Genomic DNA, 18,495 nt, shown 5'->3' with positions numbered 1-18,495 from the left:
CGCCATCACTTTTAAAACGGGGACCCTGCCCGTAGTACTGCTAAACCTAGCAGATTCATATAATACTACATACAATACTACAAACACAATATATATCAAATTATGTGTATCTGTTTATATAAATATATGTATTTATATATTTATAAACACAATATATATACAAGGATATGTGTACCTGTGTGTGTGTGTGTGTGTGTGTGTGTGTATATATATATATATATTTATATTTATAAACACAATAAAAAAAAAATATATATATATATAAAAAACAAAATATATATATAATTATACACGCAATATATATATACAATTATGTGTATGTCTGTGAAACCAGTGAAAAAAAAGCAGGGTTGTCATATTTTGTTTGTTTAGTAAAAATACTACTGCACCTTTCAATGCGTAGGCGTGAACCCCGAGAGGCTGCAACAAGAAACGTGATTTGCCTGCTGAAGCTCGCAGCTCGTAACAAGGCGGCCAAAACAAATTTTGCAGCCCACATGTTGAGCATCTTACATCGTCTGCCTTCGGGCAAAAAAAAACAAACGGCCACCTGGAAAATCCATGAGGAGCAGGTACCTGGAACTAAAACCCGTCTCTCCACTCGTATAACAACACCTTGTGCACCACATTGAAACACTGGAAGCAATAAAATGATCCTCATGTCTTGGTTTTGTTGAACTCAACGCAGATGGAGATGCGAGGTGCACGCTGATGATTCCATTTGAATAATGAGTGATGCACACAGTGCTGGAAAAAGCATGCCGGCTCTCTCCATGAGATGCCACATATAACGACGTCACGCTACACCAAACGGCTACTGGAGATCAGGGCAAACAAAGTGTACTTTCGCTGTTAAACTTTTTGGGGGGACTGTTCCAGTCTTGTTATTTTGGAATTGTGTCCGTCTTGTTTTTGTTGATAGATAGATATATATATATATATATATCTATATATATATATATTAGACAGGCATATAGATCCATCTGCCCCTGATGTGTTTTGATCACTGAGCTTCACACCTTTGGGTTTCTTTTTCTTCCCCTGCACAGCTCAGATTTCAGTTCCTGTCGGTTTCACAGCCCTCAGGAGAGGCGCTGGTGGATGTTTGGTCGGTGTTAACAGACTTGCGTCCGTGCTTGTGAGCTGTCCGTTTGGATAAGGTAGCGTTATTATTTATGCTGTTACCCTGAAACTCAAACTCAAAGAGTTCAGACCAGCCCACACATATGGGTGATAGAGATTAAACTGCCTACTTAGTCACAGTTTCTAATCCAAATAGGCCGCTGCAAAGGTGATTCATCCTTTCCATGAGAGCTTGAAGGGACCTGATGTTAGAGATATGGAAACACTAAAGTTAACGACAGCTTCCTTATTTGAGCTGCAGGGATACTTTTGCAGCGGAGGAAACTACTTTTTGAATCTAGAACAGCCGACAAGAGCTTTGGTCTGTGATCCTGGCTTTGCCACATAATCTGTTTTCACATCACCGTGGGAAGGACAATTGACACTTTAATGAAACCCGTTTTAAAAACCCGTACTTACTTATAATGAATACAAAAAAAAAACTCCTTAGATGGATTATTTTTCAGAATGCAGAGCTTTTCCGCAATAGAACAGTGACATCAATTGGATGTTGTGAACATACCACCTATGAAAAACACATGCAACAGCTACATTAATAGCAATGCTATTATTTGTTGAGCTAAAACGTCAACAGTGACGCTTGCATATCGTTTGCATGGTTAGACCGGCGAGGGGATGAAGAGACTTGTGAAGACAGCACAGATAACAGGAAGGAGAAAAGCCAACGACACTGAAGCGCATGCGCACTTACTATCTCATAATTTCGACTTTCTATCTCATAATTTCGACTTTTTATCTCATTATTATGACTTTTTATCTCATAATTATGACTTTCTATCTCATAATTATGACTTTTTATCTCATAATTTCGACTTTATTATCTCATAATTATGAGATTTTTTTTTTTTTATCTCTTTTTTTTGTGTGTGACGGAAACGGGCTTCCATCCATTTCAGAATTAATAATAAAAAAAAACTTATTTTCCTATTGCTCTTCTACTCGCAACCTCCTTGGATTATGAAGAACAAGGCTGAAACCAAAAACTCTAATCAAAGTTCAAAGAAACATAGTTAGTTCTCCAAAAACCTCGGGCTCCTATTCATATCTTACTATTTCTATTTGGTCATCCAACATTAGCTCATCTGGAAGCATGAGCCAGACCATGGCCCTATTCCTCGTACCTGGTTTACTGAGTTAGCCGGATCATTTTCAGGATAAGATGACGCAGGTCAGGCTTTTCGGTTCCACGAAGCAAGTTTGGAAAAATCCCCATAGCAACACATCTGAATCCCTTAACCTGCTCCAGCGCTGGCTTAATTCACTCGATAAATTGGCCACTCCCACCGGATAAAAAAGGCAGCTTCCTTCCTCATTGATGAAGGAGCGATATTAGTTATATTAGTTTTATAGGGAGAGAGTTATTCCAGATCGCCACGATCCATTCTCACATCATCATGACTTCCTGTATAAGTGCTATCGATTCTGCTGACAAGGAATCATGTATTTACGAGACCTCTTCGAGCCGTATATTAGACACCACACGCCCAGCCGAGCATCGACGGTCTCACATACTGTATGCAGACTGGATCACAGCCTTGAGCTTTTTTGCGAGTGGTACATGTTTGTAGTGTCTGCGATGTGGAGAACATCAGGAATGCCACTGCATGGCGCGCTAAACGTTTATTTAGCGCTTAAGAAACTTATGGAAGTGTTGAAAGCACTCATGATTATATGACAGTGTTATTAGTACACCATACATATCATTATTGTAGAAAATGATTAAGGTGGACTCATGATAAGAATACAGAGAATCACACACAATTTCTTTTCAATGCTTCAATTGATTGAATTTCTGATTATGAATAATACATACATACTGATCCGCCCATACACATATTCAAACTCCTAGTTATATGGCAATCTCAGTGGCTGGCTGTCAGTGCCTGCTAAGCCTTCTCTGCTGGTCTAAACAGAATCACAAAGTTTAAATCCGCTGTTATAGCAGGCGTAGGTGTACAATCCACGGCCCGCCACTGGGTAATCTACACATACATGTATATACAGTACATGATACATACACGCATTAAGTACATATATCCTCATAAGTATATAATAATTTGTATACTACTGCCAGCAGGCACATTTACATAAATATAATCTGATTGATTTGGGTGATGAGGCACTTAAAATTAGCCGATACATTTTCCCAACACTTCCGCATTTAACTTGTCTGATATTTTGCAACGCTTTGGATGTGAACGCACCATTAGACTTTGCCATGAATATGGACATAAATTCATCATATGTAGTCATGATCATCTCCTGCTCGTCAGGGGAGGAATAAGACACTCTTTCTCTGATCTTATTTGCCATTGTAGCGTTTCAAGATCATGGAATCTGTGTTTGACTCCTCCCCCTTTTGAAGAGGAGCGTGCACGCGCAATTTTCCAGATGACTGACGTCCTGTTTGAATTAACGAGACTGTTTGAAGGTGGATCCGCCTTTGAGGAACCGACAATCATCTCGGTAATTTAAGATGGATAATAGGACATTTGATCGACTTTGTTGAACCATGTACGAGGAAAAGGGCCCAGATGATGGGATTTCCTTCCTTCCTGCTGCTGTCAGACTGCACAACCAACTGAGCTCGCAGTAGACCACAAAAACACTTCAATCACTTTAACTTGTGCAATATAAATACATTTTAAATACTTTTTTTGTATTCTGTCTGTACATATAATACTGTTATTGTGGATTTTCTGTTTTTATTAGTCTGTTTACTTATATTAAAGTTACTTGTTTTTTTAATAAAATTGTACTATGTGTCTCTTGCTGCTGTAATCCTCCAATTTCCCCACTGCGGGACTAATAAAGGATTATATCTTATTTCATCTTCTGCGCCTGCGTGGACCTCTCGAGACTCAGGTGTTTCATTTCCTTATTGCACAAAAATATAAATTCACGGAGTGATAAATCATTACAGTTATCCGAGTCAACTTGTATACTCTCCCATGTCTTATTCTCAACATTACATTATAAGAACCGTTCATATTTCAACTTTATCAAAATCTCACTCAACACATTTGATTTCACAATCACGGATGGAGAAATTTCTTACTCGTATATCTGGAGTTAATGATGATTACAAGATTAATCACACTTCGCTTCACGTATAGACATTCAATCTCATCTATAGTGAAATGTTTTGGGATTACACAGGTCTGAAGCAATCTCACAGTCACCGTGCTGAATATACAGACACACACTTGCTCAAAATAATCCACATGTATACAGATCATCCAAAATACTATGGGTACTTCAGTAAACATCCCCCAATAAATGTCCAAATGTCTTATGTTACAATAAGTATTATTGGTATCAACATCAGAAATCCAATGTAATGTATACTGTTGAACAGTATAGCGTCTGTCCCACAGAGCTAAGCTTCTATTGGGAAAGAATTTGAGAGAAGAGCATTTCCAGAAGCACGTTGGCAGCAGTGATAGTATCATTGTCCTCCAAAGAAAGTGTGCCAATTTTCTAATTATATTCTAAGTGCGTAGGAGTCCATTCCTCATTGGGTCCTTTCTCAGTGGGCATGGCAGCGTCGTTCATTATTTGTTCGTACAAATTCTTTTTCTGCCTGTAATTGCCGTAGTAAAATCACAGAAAAGTCAGTCTAAAAGAATAATTTAGTTTTCTACCTCTACTGTCATATTCAATGAAAGTGCCTTGTAAACCACTGATGTTTACCAGAAGCTCATTACGTCTGGTACCACACATTTTGTCATTCTGTCATATGGGTCTTTGTACTTGATGCCATTGAACAATAATAAAATTTCAGTGATGGCTGTCATTTTGCCAGAAGAACATGCTGTACATTCCGCAAATGTTTTATTGCCTTGCTTACGTCCTAGTATGTGAACAATATTATACAATATCCCCATGGTAACATAACATCTAGCATTTACTGTTTGTGTGTCATCCTTCTTTCTTTATTTCTTTCTTTCTGTCTTCCTTGCACACATTTACTTGTTGGAATGGCCGTGGCCAGGCCATGAAACCGCTGTCCACCTCACGATAGAAACAAAGGAAGGAGAACACAAAGACAATTTACGAATTTATTTAAATTTTTCTCAATTCTGATCTGGAAGACAGACGGCTGTTATTTACAAATCATCAGATTGGATTTGCGTGTCCAGGAATCCCCGACCTATCTGCGCGGGCTGCTGTGGTAAAGACGTAGGCGAGACTCCAACAGTATAAAGTTACTGTTGGAGTCTCTGCTGTGTTCATTCTAACACTCTGCAAGTTTAATTAACCCTTGACTACCAAAATGAGCCAATGAGGTGCAGCTGTGGAGACAGGCCGGGTGTCAAGGCTGATGAGGTCTCAGGCAGAGACAGTCAGTGTTAGAGACCAGGCTTCTGGTGGACAATCCTGAAACAAGTAGAGAAGCTGTCCATTTTAACACTACATTTAGTTTCAAGGCTTGAACTGAAATATCCTCACGTCTCTAATGAGTAACATAGAACAAGTTGCCGTGTTTATTGCCCAGAAAGTGACCGTAATTGCCTGAAGTTTGCAAGACAAGCAAAACAATAGATCGCCTGTAGTTGTTTTTAAATCCCTTTTCATATGAAGTGGAAATAAGTTCTACCGCAGCTTTATAAAATATTTATTACCCGTAAATAACTGACTTCCGTTTAGTGAGTGTTTGCATAGACAGCCTAATTGTCTTTCCCTCCAGGCACACTACACTCCTAATTGTCATGCATGGCTTGTTTATACCCTCATATCTAAATAAACATCCTTCCCACTTTCAGTGGGGACTAATCCAAATATTTGCATCACGGTGACATTGTTTAGAGTAAAGGTCTCTGCCTAGGATACGTGCCACGTGCCTCGTGGGGTTTTATAATCGCACGCAAAAACACTCACATCTGGCTCTTCTCTGGTGTCATGTCCTGTGAAGATACACTTACAAAACAAATTGTCGACTACACATTCATGCTGTGGTATTAAAGTGATTAACTATTGAAGGTGGTGGGGGGAGGGGTCCTTGGAACTGTTGCTTTAAATGTACTGAGGAAGCAGACAGAGATACCCGGTGCTGCATTTTAGTAGACTTTTAGTCTTTAACTACTTCTAAAAAAGTAGTTAATCGCGGGAGATATCATTTTTGATCAATGGTCAAAAGGGTCTCAAATACAACAAGTATATAGGGTTAATTAATGTAGGAAGGTGAAAGTCCTTGATTGGCTCTGAGAGGCGATTTATGAATGAGATGCAAGCTGATTGGGCCAATCCCCTCGCGGGCTTGTGCTAGAGACTGTTGACTGCAGTAACAAGCCACAGACGTACACTGGGTCTACAATGCAACGCTCAGTAGTATCCACGAGTGGGTCTGAAAGTCGGCTATTCTGTGAAACCCCTACTGCTCTTTAAGTGTCTGGAAACATCCTAGCTGCAAGTCAGCACTTCATCATCGACTTAAGTAATGGATGGCAGCATTGGGGGCCAGGTGCTCCCATTCCGGCCCCATCTACCAATTACATGGAGCCTTAACAGGAATTCATTCCCTATTGAGTACACCCAGAGCTTTGACTCTGATCATTGACTGCAGGGTAGGAAATTTACATATTTTTTAGGGGGCAATTTTTGCCCCCACCGACTGAAATCCAGGGGCATTTCAATAAATATTGGGGGCACTTTTTTAAACTTGTGAAATAACATTTAACCTTTGTTCAAAATAATAAATATACCTATTTAGGCTTTAAGTATATGAACACTTGTCATCAAATCACAACAATAACACTATTAGGCAGTAGTCTGCATATTCAAAGTGTTTTCTTAGATATTTTTTGATTTTCTTAGAGAACAAACAGAAAACATAAATCAGACAATTATATTACATTTTATTCTTATTTATTTGTGGTAATTCATTGTTATTACATTTTTTGTTTTGTTTTTTAAACAACTATCAACAATTATAACTTGTTTCTTTCTTTTTTATAATTTAAAATTATATTTATTGATTTTTTTTGTTACCTTAATCCCGTTGTACCTACTAGGGGTGGGGATCACCAGAGGTCCCACGATTTTATTTTATACTGCGATATATTGAGTATTGCGATTTATTCCCTTTTTTCCACCGCAAATTGTCCCCAAAGAAAAACTGTCAACATATTGTATCTAAGAAGATCAAGTTTCATCTCACTTCAATCATTTTTATTGCAGCAAAATGTGATTGTCAAGCAGACAAACTGACCAACATGTCAACAATGTTGTCATTGAGCTGGATGAGCTGAAGAGGGGGCGGGGCTTATCTCTGTGCAAGCAGTTTTCATTTACGCCTTCCACCATGGGTTTATAACATTATCCGTAGCCACACAGCTCGGTGGATTTCACGCGAGGAAGTGTGTCTGAATGACGGCCGCTTCCAGCGCTGCTAGAGGACCAGCAGCCAGTTTGATGCTTTTTCTTTGAGCAGCGGCGTGTCGGGTATGTTGTCCTGTGTGTTGCGCAACAGCTGTGATTTAAACGCGGAAGGCGCATTTATAATTTCTAAGTTCATTACATTTCTAAGTTCATTAAATTATCATAATTATTAGAGGAAATTGCCCCTCTCCTAGTGACATCAGGCGCAAAATTACATTTCTTAGGGGCAGTTTTGCCCTTTGCCCTCGTGGATTTTCCGCCGCTGATTGACTGTATAAGAAGTGACTTCCCCCATTGGTTTGTGGAGTACGGTTTTGAAGCCTCGAGTTTGGCATTTTGCCTGTCACCATCTTGTTTTTGTTTTTTTACAACCAAACGCCGATAAAACTGATTTAGGTGACCAAAGGGTGAACTGAAAACACACTGTGAAAAGGGTTAAAATTACCACGTACCAAACCACGGACAACTACAAGTAGAAATAAAATGTGTAAATACTATTGTCAGAAATGTAAGGGTTCAGATTTTAAATGTAATAATTAGAAATGGAAATACCTTTGTTAGAAATGTGAATATTATTATTTGAAAAGTGTTGATAGAAAGAAATGTGAATATTATTGCGGATTGAGCACAGATGGTCCGGAATCTGGTTGCCGTTATGATCATGTATAGGAATATTTATGTTCCATGTAACATGCTACCGAGCGGACAGAGCCCTTGCGGAAGGAGGAAAGACTCGCGGCGGCGGAGTATGTGTTTACATCGGGGATGCATGGTGTCGTGACGCTGTCGTGGTACGTAAACATTGCTCACCACTGGCGGAGTTTGTGATCGTAAGGTGCCGTCCTTTTTATCTGCCGAGGGAATTTAGGCGATTCTGCTAGTCGCCGTTTACATCCCTTCCACCCCCAACAACAGTGACAGAAATGCAGCACTTTGTGAACTGTACCAGGCGATCAGCGAACAACAGACCGCTCACCCAGACGGCTTTACCATCTTTGCTGGAGATTTTAATCATGCCAATCTCAGGACTATTCTTCCGAAACTTCATCAGCATGTTGATTTCCCAACAAGAGGAGACAACATTTTGGATCTGGTCTACACCACACACAAAGGAGCGTACAATACCTCCCCCACATATGACTCTCTGGCCACATCACCGTCATGCTAATGCCAGCACACAGACCCAGAGTAAAAGTCTCCAGACCGGTTCTGAAGCAGGTCCGGGTGTGGCCAGAGGGGGCGTCCTCCGCTCTCCAAGACTGCTTTGACACAACAGAATGGGGAATGTTTAAGCAGGCAGCCACATACAACAACCACGCAGACATTGAGGAGTACACAGACACTGTTACTTCTCACATCAGTAAGTGTATGGATGATGTGACTGATGTAAAGACCATCACCAGTCGGGCTAACCAGAAGCCATGGCTCACAGGGGAAGTCCATCGATTGCTGAGGGCCAGAAACAAGGCCTTCAGAGCTGGGGACGAAACGGACCTGAGAAGAACGAGAGCCAACCTGTCCCACGGCATCAGGAAAGCAAAGCAGGATTACACGAACAAGATAACCCGTCACTTTCAAGACAGCAGACATACACAGAGCCTGTGGCAGGGCATTCAGACCATCACAGACTACAAACCCGCGCCACAGACAGGTCCTGTGCAGAGGAGCTTTAGGATGTCTTCACGGATGTGTTTAATACTTCTCTGAGACAAGCTGTTGTTCCATCATGCTTGAAGGCTACCACCATCATACCTGTGCCAAAGAAATCCACTACTCGTCTGATGACTATGATCCAGTGTAGGGCTGCAACTAACGATTATTTTAATAATCGATTAATCGGTTGATTATTTTTTCGATTAATCGATGAATCGGATAAAAAAACTAAAAATCCCAAAATCATTCATTTCCAACCCTTTATTCAAAAACAGAACTGACAGTGCAAAACATCTTCAGAAAGCACAAACAGGTTGCTCCTTGAACACCCCTGAGCTTTTAATTACAAAAATAGAATAACAATGGACTAACACTAAAAACATACACATGTATGCTTTACATCTGCCAAAAGACTCGTATGTGAGAATGCTGTTTATAGACTTTAGTTCAGCGTTCAACACCATCATCCCACAACAACTCGTCTACAAACTCGACCAGCTGGGCTCAACACCTCGCTGTGTAACTGGCTGCTGGACTTCCTCAGTCAGAGGCCACAAGCAGTACGCGTCGGCAACAACACCTCGAGCAGCATCACACTGAGCACAGGGGTCCCTCAGGGCTGTGTGCTCAGTCCTCTGCTCTTCACCTTGCTGACACACGACTGCAAAACCACCTGCAGCACCAATCACATGGTCAAGTTCACAGACGACACTACTCTGACATCACCAAGGATGACGAGACCCACTACAGGAAGGAGGTCAACCTTCTGACCACGTGGTGCAGAGACAAGATTGTTGTTGACTTCCGGAAAGGCCACACCCAACACCCACCACTGGCCATCAACGTTGCTGACATTGAACGAGTCAGCAGCACCAAGTTCCTGGGGGTGGGCATCAGTGAGGACCTCTCGTGGACGGCCAACACAAAATCCCTGTCGAAGAAAGCACAGAGGCGCCTCTACTTCCTCCGCAAACTCAGGAAAGCAGGAAGCCAAGCTGACACCAAGCTGTCAGAAAGCTGAACTCTACCTCACCACTCCCACATCTAGACTCATGTCCTCTACTACTAATCCTAATTTATGTTGTTTAATTTATGTTGTTTATTTATGTTGTTCATATGTTGTATATATGTTGTTTATGTGTTTTATATGTTCTATTTTTTAAACCGTTTTGCACTACTCACATTGTCAGACAGAAGAGAAACACAATTTCAAGTCTTCTGTATGTTTACACTAATGGAAGAAGTGACAAATAAAACAAACTTTGAACTTTAAACATATGCGGAATAATATAAAAAAAGACAGGATACCAAAGGGTATTTAAAGATACCCTCTACAAAACCAGTTACTCTATTCAGTTTACATTTTTGTTGATTCCAGCCTGGTGGGAGGTCTTTTAGAACAGTTTATCTTAACGTGTCCTCCTTGTGGAACAGCATGAAATAAAAGATGCATCACACATCTAACACATGCTGGAGGGCAGCACATTACTGAATGACGGCATTGGGAGAGATTCTTTTCAGATGTTCTTTATTTGTCACTTTTGAGTTCAGTTAGTGCGGCTGTGAGGATGTATACATTACAGAAGCTTGGTTCTGCATGTGGTTCAACGAGGTCTGGACAGTTTCTTTTGAAGAGGGAAACAAAACGGAAGGTTCCCCGATGTACCGTAGCCAAGAAGGATGTTTGAAAGAATGTCCAAGCACACTACATTGTGTTTTAGTCCAAGGTTATTTACTCACTACAGGCAGTTATTAGAGTCAGACCATCATGTGTTTTGGACTGATGAACAGTCCAACCTGTTTCCTTCAGGTTCAGTCTTGCACCTCTACTTTTTGTCCCCAAAAGCAGGTGACACCTGCAACATCTCATAAAATGTGTGCAATAAATCAAAACCATGTTCATTTCATGACCATAACGGAGCTGTGCGATCAGTGTGAGCAACGCCTGCTACCTTTTCTGGGCCTCGTGCTGCACAGTGTGCGACGTGATGAAATGTGCTGCATTTACTCTCAACAAAAAGAAGGATTGGTTTTGGCACAAATCAAGGCGATGTGCTGTTCTTCCAGTTCAATTTGAAATGTTCCCAGGATTTCTGGTAATGGCAGGTGGGGAATAAGAATAAGTCACAGCTTGATGGGGTAGGGAAATCACCTCCAACAAGTTCTCCAATGCATTCACAATGAGGGTGGAAGGAGTGGTACTTTTATTTGTGGCATGCATGGCAGATACAGTCCCACTTCAAGTTGAATTACTAAATAAGAGTTACAATTACACTGAATCAAATATGTTTAAGATTTTGGACTTTGTCCAAATAAAATGCAAATAGTTGATGGCTTCTAGCAGACAACAGTATAGAGCTACTGAGTTAAAAAAGTTTTGCAGTTCCAATTTATCCTGCTGCTCAAACAGTATGACCTTGTACATCCAAGGCAGAGACTCCTGAACAGCAGGAGACCACTCAGAGCAACGACAGCAAACAATTCCACAGTCACAGCGGCTCAGGTAAGTGCACACACACACACTAGCACAAACACACCAGCACCAGGCTAAAGCATGGAAATTATGTGTGTGTGTGTGTACCGGAAATATCTGAGCTTACTGTCAAACTGCGGCGAGTTAATTTCACTTCCAGTTTGCTCATGAGTTGTTTTTTTATCTGTGTGGAAGAAGGGCAATAGATGAAGAAATAAAGTTTGAAAGAAGAGGTCAGTGCTAAGAAAAATTACACAAAGATTCTTGAAATCAGTAAAATGATCTCACTGCACCGGTGAATTATAAGTGACATTTTTTTGTCCATAATAGACATAATTACTTGTTAAAAGATTGATTGATTTGCTGCGTGTGCAGTATGTAAAAACACACAAGTCGTATCAGAGCTGTATTATGGTACTTCTAATAATTTCACCTCTATTTATTTTATAAGCTTACATTGTTTTAGTCCATGCTGTCTCATATTTAATAATTTTCGGATGATTCCTACGTCTGTGTTTACACATGTCTTCTACTCAATGCTGGGCTACGATGTTGATGAACCTGACTCGTGAACACGCGTGCTCAACGATCATTTGAGAATTTGCACGAGAGATGGCTTTAAACGCACTACTAAGCCCACTCATTTATGTCATTATGTTCTGAACCGTTTTCATGCAGAATATGAACAGGCTTTCAGTCATGCTGTCGTGTAAATACATTTTGTAATAGTAGGCTATTAAAATAAAATGTCAGACTGATAGATTTATGGACATATACCCCCTTCAACATAACTTATGCTGCGTTCACACCAAAAGTGTTGCACATTTTTCATGCAAGTAGATTATATGCAAAGTCAATGCACAGACACGAATGATGCGAACAATGCAAATTTCCACCGAGCGGCGCAAATGCAAAATATTCACCTCATTTGCTTGACACAGCGTCAACTTCGCGTGACGCTGTGTTGCGAAAGCCAATCAGCGTTGAGAAGCTCCGCCCGTCATCACTGCCATCCTGCCATTGCTGAATCAAACTGGCTAATAGAAATCCACCGAGCTGTGTGCAGCTACGGATAATACTATGAACCCAGACACGAGGGCGTCTGATGTTCCGACGTTTGTGGAATTTCCACAACAAGTTTAAAGCAGAACAAGTGGTAATTTCCATGGTGGATGTCGGAAATGATAACTGTTGTTACCGAGATAAGCCACGCCCCCTTTCCGGCACGAAACGAATGAAGCGAATGATAAACCACAAATAGGCCAGCGGTGGGAACGCAGCATACGGTCCTCCACAAGCTGCTAGCTTCACCGCTATCAGTACTAACAATAGCCATGTTTGTCATTCACAATGGTGTATGGGGGAGGGGCTTTGGAGGGAGGCCTAAATGGACGAGTTGTCCGTCTTGCCGACTTCGCAACTTTTGGAGCCAGTGTTGCTCGCTACTTTCCTTGGAAAAGAGTTGGTAATGCTGGGCCGGGTTTTTATTTTACGCTTGCTGGTTTCACCAATGTTACCGACCCCCAGCTCTCAGGGTTAAAACTTGAAAATGAAAGAACAAATGTTTTGGATTGGCAACATTTGTCTTTGAAGGTTTCAAAAAGTTGAGATAGTGTTCAGATGTTCTGCATTAACTATCTCTGTCATCCACAGTACAGTCTCACTCTCAGCACCTCAGTTGAATAAATCTGCAGGCTAAGCCACTCTGGGATTAGGCTCCTCCCCCCATCTTCTCCCCACTTGCTCTCTGACCTTTGCATTTCACATTAGTTTTTTCTCACGCACACACACCTTCTCTCCCCTTCAGTGTCACACACTGTTGTCAAAACAAGCAGAGTGTTTGGGGACCGTCCACAGCAGCAGGACGCCGACTGAACCATTTTACGCGGCATCATCCATAAACATATGCACGCCGCAATATATTCAGAGGCAAACACGCACATTTTTTTACTGTTATGGAAGTAACTCCATCGTTCCCCCCTGTGTCGGTGTGCGTCACATGATGTCCTCAGGCGTTCCAACTTTAGTTATTGTTCCATTTTATAACATCAAGTGGGAAACATTACAAAAAGTCACATGTGATTTCTATAAGGTACTTTGTGTGGTAAAAATGTAAAAAATGGCTCACAAATGCCAGTCGCCTCAATGAAAGCATCAAACTGTTAGCCTCGGCACCGTTTCGGTTACTGTCGTACAGGCGTGATCGAAAGAAGAGGCAAAAAAACTAAAAAGGAAGAATAATTTAAAAGATAAAACCTGGAATGACAAACAGAATAAATATCAGTGGGGCGAGGAGAGGAAAACCCGACTCAGTCGACACTCTATCCCAGCAGATGATGGAGATGATGGTGATCGCACTGATTAGCAGGAGCTGAAGACAGACGCGCCAACTGATGGCCCGCTTCCGTTTGTCTCATGCCGAGTAAAGCTGCGCCGGAGTGACAGAGCGTCCACAAAACACCTCACCCAATCGTTTCCAATTCCCCCACAACCGAAATCACATCAGCCGGGCGTCTGAGGCAATGCCAAGTATGTGCTTGGCAAATGCAGCCGGGCAAATTGGCCTTATTATTCACGCGACCTGCTGAGCAAAGCCATTTATTTCGGGCGAGCGGCGAGGACAGAGAGGGCGGGGGGTCTGTGTGCGTGGACGTTGCTCTCGCCGCGTTGCTCACTCACTCGCTTGCTGATGACTCACAGGCTCTTTAGATTTGAGGCACAATGGCCAGGAAGCGTTCTAGCTCTTGGACCACTGAGGTCATTTTCAGTCGATTTTCTCGATTTGACATAATTTCTTAAATTCACTTTTTAAGGCACTTTCATACAAGATAGATACCCATGTTTTACATCATAAATTGCAGAACAATCTCAGCTATCTTGAGGCACCATTGTCATAAGGCAAAAGTGTAAAGAGAGAATATGACTCTAAAGCTGAAAAATGGAATCTCGATTTTTGGAAATTCATATCTCGTGTGAAAACATAACTTTACAGATGGTAAATAGGTGGTAACTCGGTTTAGGTTCACAAAAGCAGTGAAATATATGCATACAATGGTAGATACATGTAAATAAATGTCTAAAACTAAAACAAATATTATCTTTTTTTAGTAGAAATATGGTCTTTCACACATTTCACCAAAATGATAAAATGGGACTGAGAAATGACTTCATACTGCAGATAAAACTTCATTGGGTGTGTGCAAATGATCACAGGAGTCAAAGCCTTCAGGGTCGTCCACAGCTTCCTCCGTAGTAAAGTGCGTCCCTTGCCATAATATCTCTTCTTTATGAGTGAAAACGCCAGCGTGTTTTCAAAGCTCAGGTGTGTAGTTACATGCTTGTTGTTTGGGAGTTTCTTGAGTGTTCATTGATTCGTTGATTTAACCAAATGTTGACGGACACATGATTCAACAAATCACGGTGAAGGATTTCGTGTGACGAGTACTTTTTTTTTTGCACAGCGTCATATGACACGCCGATGGCCCTAACTCTTGCCTGATGGTGTTAAAAAGTTGCAGGGCGCAAGGCAGCGGAAGAAGGAAGTCTCCTCTCTCAGCCAGACGTAAAATGATATTTCTGTGATGTATTATGTATTATGTACGCTATGAATATTTTAGAAACGTAGAGAAACGTAAAGAGTGTCCCACCGCGGAACCGAGGTCCCAGTGGGCATAGGGCTAGAGGCTCACACAGTAACAATCCCTCTCTATCAATACGTATGACGCACTTGAAGCTAGCGGGGGTCTGCAGGGACCCCGGCCTTATTATGAACTAATAGACTGGTCCCGGGGGACATCTCTTGTCCGTGTCTTTGCTCAGGGCTCGAGCATTAGCTGGTTCAGGTGTGCTCCAGCCGAGAGGAGTGGAGAATGGGCACGTAGGAGGGTCTGGAGTCCTAGGTCGAAGGTGGGTGGGGTCCCAGCAAGGAAGCCAGAAGTAGAGTGGTAGGAAGTGAGAAAGGGGCCCCCTTACTTTACGCCCCTGGCTTGCTTTGGTGTCGCAAATTGCTATTACAATCCATTCTGCTTGAAAAAAAATGTCTTCCGTGATTGAAGATCAAAATATTTGCAGGTTAATTTTTTGTCAATCGACTAATTTTGCATGAATTGCCAATCATTTCAACAGGACACATCAACTGGAAAAAGCGTCACACCTGTAGCAGCCTATAGGAGCTGCCTCGAAGTTTGCTTATCTTTTCAGTGCCTGTTTTTACGCCAATTAATTAATCTTTTACCATTTAAATATGAAGAACTGATCATCTGATAGGTTCCAATTTCTGTCTTCATTTTACGATCTTAACTACAGCCTCCAACACAATGACACTGATGGGAACTCTCCAGCTGTTACCGCACATTATTTCCTACTAATTTCTCCGGGACAGCATCACCCCTCATCACCATCATATTAATGTTCTTTATCACTTTGTGTTGTGTCTATTTCCCTTTTCTGTTGAGATGATAACTGAGACTTGTGTTAGCTTTGAGGCACTGCTGGCCTTTCAATGTCATTTATGAATGCGTTGTAAAGCATATAGTCCTCACTTTAGATGGGGTCACACAAAATACTAACTAACGACTATACCTGAATTAATCAGGAATTGCAGTATTATAACAACTATAACAATTAAATGTTCAGCCAAAGCGATTTGTCTAAATAATGAAATAATTATTTTGCGATTTGCAAGTTCTGTCTTAAAGCTTTTTTTTCCATTATATTTGAGTCACAGAGATGAAAGCATCTAATTTAAAAAATGCCTCCTTCCAAAAGAATTTCCAAAAGTGCTGACTCTTCTGCCCATGAGGATGAAAAACATGTTCAGTCTGCTATAAAAGTAAAGCGTTTCTCAAATTGCAACAGTTTTTTTTTTCTTCCACCAGGCAGATGGAAATCAGACGCCCTGGTTGTTATAATGATGTGAATGATAATGACTTTTCGTAACGTAGTTGCAAAGTGCTTCAATAAACACAGATATACAGTGATGTAATGATACATGAAAAAGTGAAAGCAGATGAATGCAATCAAATAATAAATACTGTAATAAAATGGCAATGCCCGCGACAAAATCATTCACGTCAGTTATAAAACATTTGAAAGAGTTGGATTTTTAGCTCGACAGAAAATTGAAAAGCAACGTCAATAAAAAACAATATAAGACTGATAATAATTTTTATTTTAGTTCATATTGTATAAATTGAGTGAGGTGTTATGTAAATTCCGGCCACCATCTTTGTTTGGACGAGGAAACGGTTGCAGAGAGAAAGAATATTTGAACATTCTGGAAATCAATTCACTAACAGTGGCACGAGACCTTCTCGTTTTTTCAATGAAAGCCTGTTATTATTATATATATATATATATATATATATATATATATATATATATATATATATATATATATATATATATATATATATGTTTCCACTGGAGGAAACATCACCTGTAGCCCAGGAGCTGCTCGAAGTTTGCTCATCTTTTTAGTGTCTGTTTTTATACTGCTCAATTAATATTTTTTTCATTACAATATGAAGAACTGATCTGATAGCTTGCAATTCACATTATTCATTTTGCAGAAATAAGCATCATATAATTGATGTTGGTGAGCGCCAGTTTTCTGGCATAAATGAACCTGCAGTGAGGTGTAATTGCTGACAAACATGTGGCTAAATTACTTTCTAATATATTGGATTAAAGCCTGAATATCATAATAACATTCATCTCCTTTCGAGGCCTATGCTATAGTTTATTTTGTGTAGTTTCCAGTGAAAATCAACACATCGATGCGCGCAAACCGGGTTTTGGAAACACATTCGTGCGTAAACCGTGCAGCTTGTCAGACATGTAAAGCGTGTAACGCCCCGGTGTGTGGACATATCTGCACGCAGAGCAGACACACAAACCAGCAACAGGACACCCACCTGCAGCACGGTCTTAAGAGTGACAGGAGAGACGATGAAGGTGCATATCTTCTCGCCATTACGCACCACCTGGCCCATGACGAAGAGCATCGGCGCAGCCAGCGCGAAGGACGCGAGCCACATGGCGCTGATGAGCTTCTTGGTGCGGCTGCGGGACATGATGCTCTTGGCCTTGAACGGGTGGCAGATGGCCATGTAGCGCTCCACGCTCAGGCTGGCGATGTTGAGCGCGGTGGCGTAGGAGCAGCTGTCCCGCAGGAAGTAGTAGCCCCGGCACACGGCGTCGCCGAACACCCACGGGTGGTGGAACCAGATGAAGTTGTAGAGCTCGATGGGCATGGACAGCAGGAGGATCAGCAGGTCGGACACGGCGAGGCTGGCCAGGTGGTAGTGCACGGTGCTCTGGAGGTTCTGCAGCGTCTTCTTGGTCAGCAGGGTGTACAGGGTGATGGAGTTTCCCAGCGAGCCCACGGCGAACAGCGCGACGTAGATGACGGTGACTGCCACCTTGGAGTAAACATCCGTGTTCACCTCCAAGTCTTCCTCCTCCGTGTTGGAAGTGCTGTTTTCAAGCGAGTTGTTCCCAAAGAGTATCCGCGCCAGCGCGTCCACGTGGCGCCCCGAGAGCGTGAGGTTTAAATCCATGACGGCTCTATGAGTGGAAACATTGGAACAGAAAGTATGCTTGTTTAAACTGAGCAGCCATCAGCTTGACTGTCACTTCCAGCCGGTATCACAGGTTCCGCCTCTGAGAGTCGGAGGAGAGCAGCTCTTTATATGAGACACGGAGGCGCGCTCGCTATTGGATCTGCTTCGATGACGCACATCCATCCATTCAGTGAGCGTGTGCCGCTGTTAATATTCTGTTTGTTAATGTTTCACCTTGGATTCCAAAAATAACGTTCAAAGACCAACAATCCGAATTTAAAC

The 18,495-nt window shown here is 41.6% G+C and overlaps 1 protein-coding gene across 1 annotated transcript in view; it reads right to left on the bottom strand.

Moving 5' to 3' along the window:
- The window catches only part of ntsr1 (neurotensin receptor 1 (high affinity)), a gene marked incomplete at both ends in the record, with an annotated part of 47,032 nt that extends 28,822 nt beyond the window's left edge, over positions 1–18,210 (bottom strand). The window contains one exon of the mRNA XM_079226438.1: positions 17,566–18,210. Within this exon, the coding sequence (XP_079082564.1) occupies positions 17,566–18,210 (645 nt within the window). The remainder of the gene's footprint in view (positions 1–17,565) is intronic.
- Between the last annotated feature and the right edge of the window lie 285 nt (positions 18,211–18,495).

The sequence above is a fragment of the Taurulus bubalis genome (assembly GCF_910589615.1).
Source record: "Taurulus bubalis genome assembly, chromosome: 11".
NCBI classification, from domain to species: Eukaryota; Metazoa; Chordata; class Actinopteri; order Perciformes; family Cottidae; genus Taurulus; species Taurulus bubalis.
The sequence above is the reverse complement of the archived record's forward strand: the minus strand, read 5'-3'. Positions and strand labels throughout refer to the sequence as shown.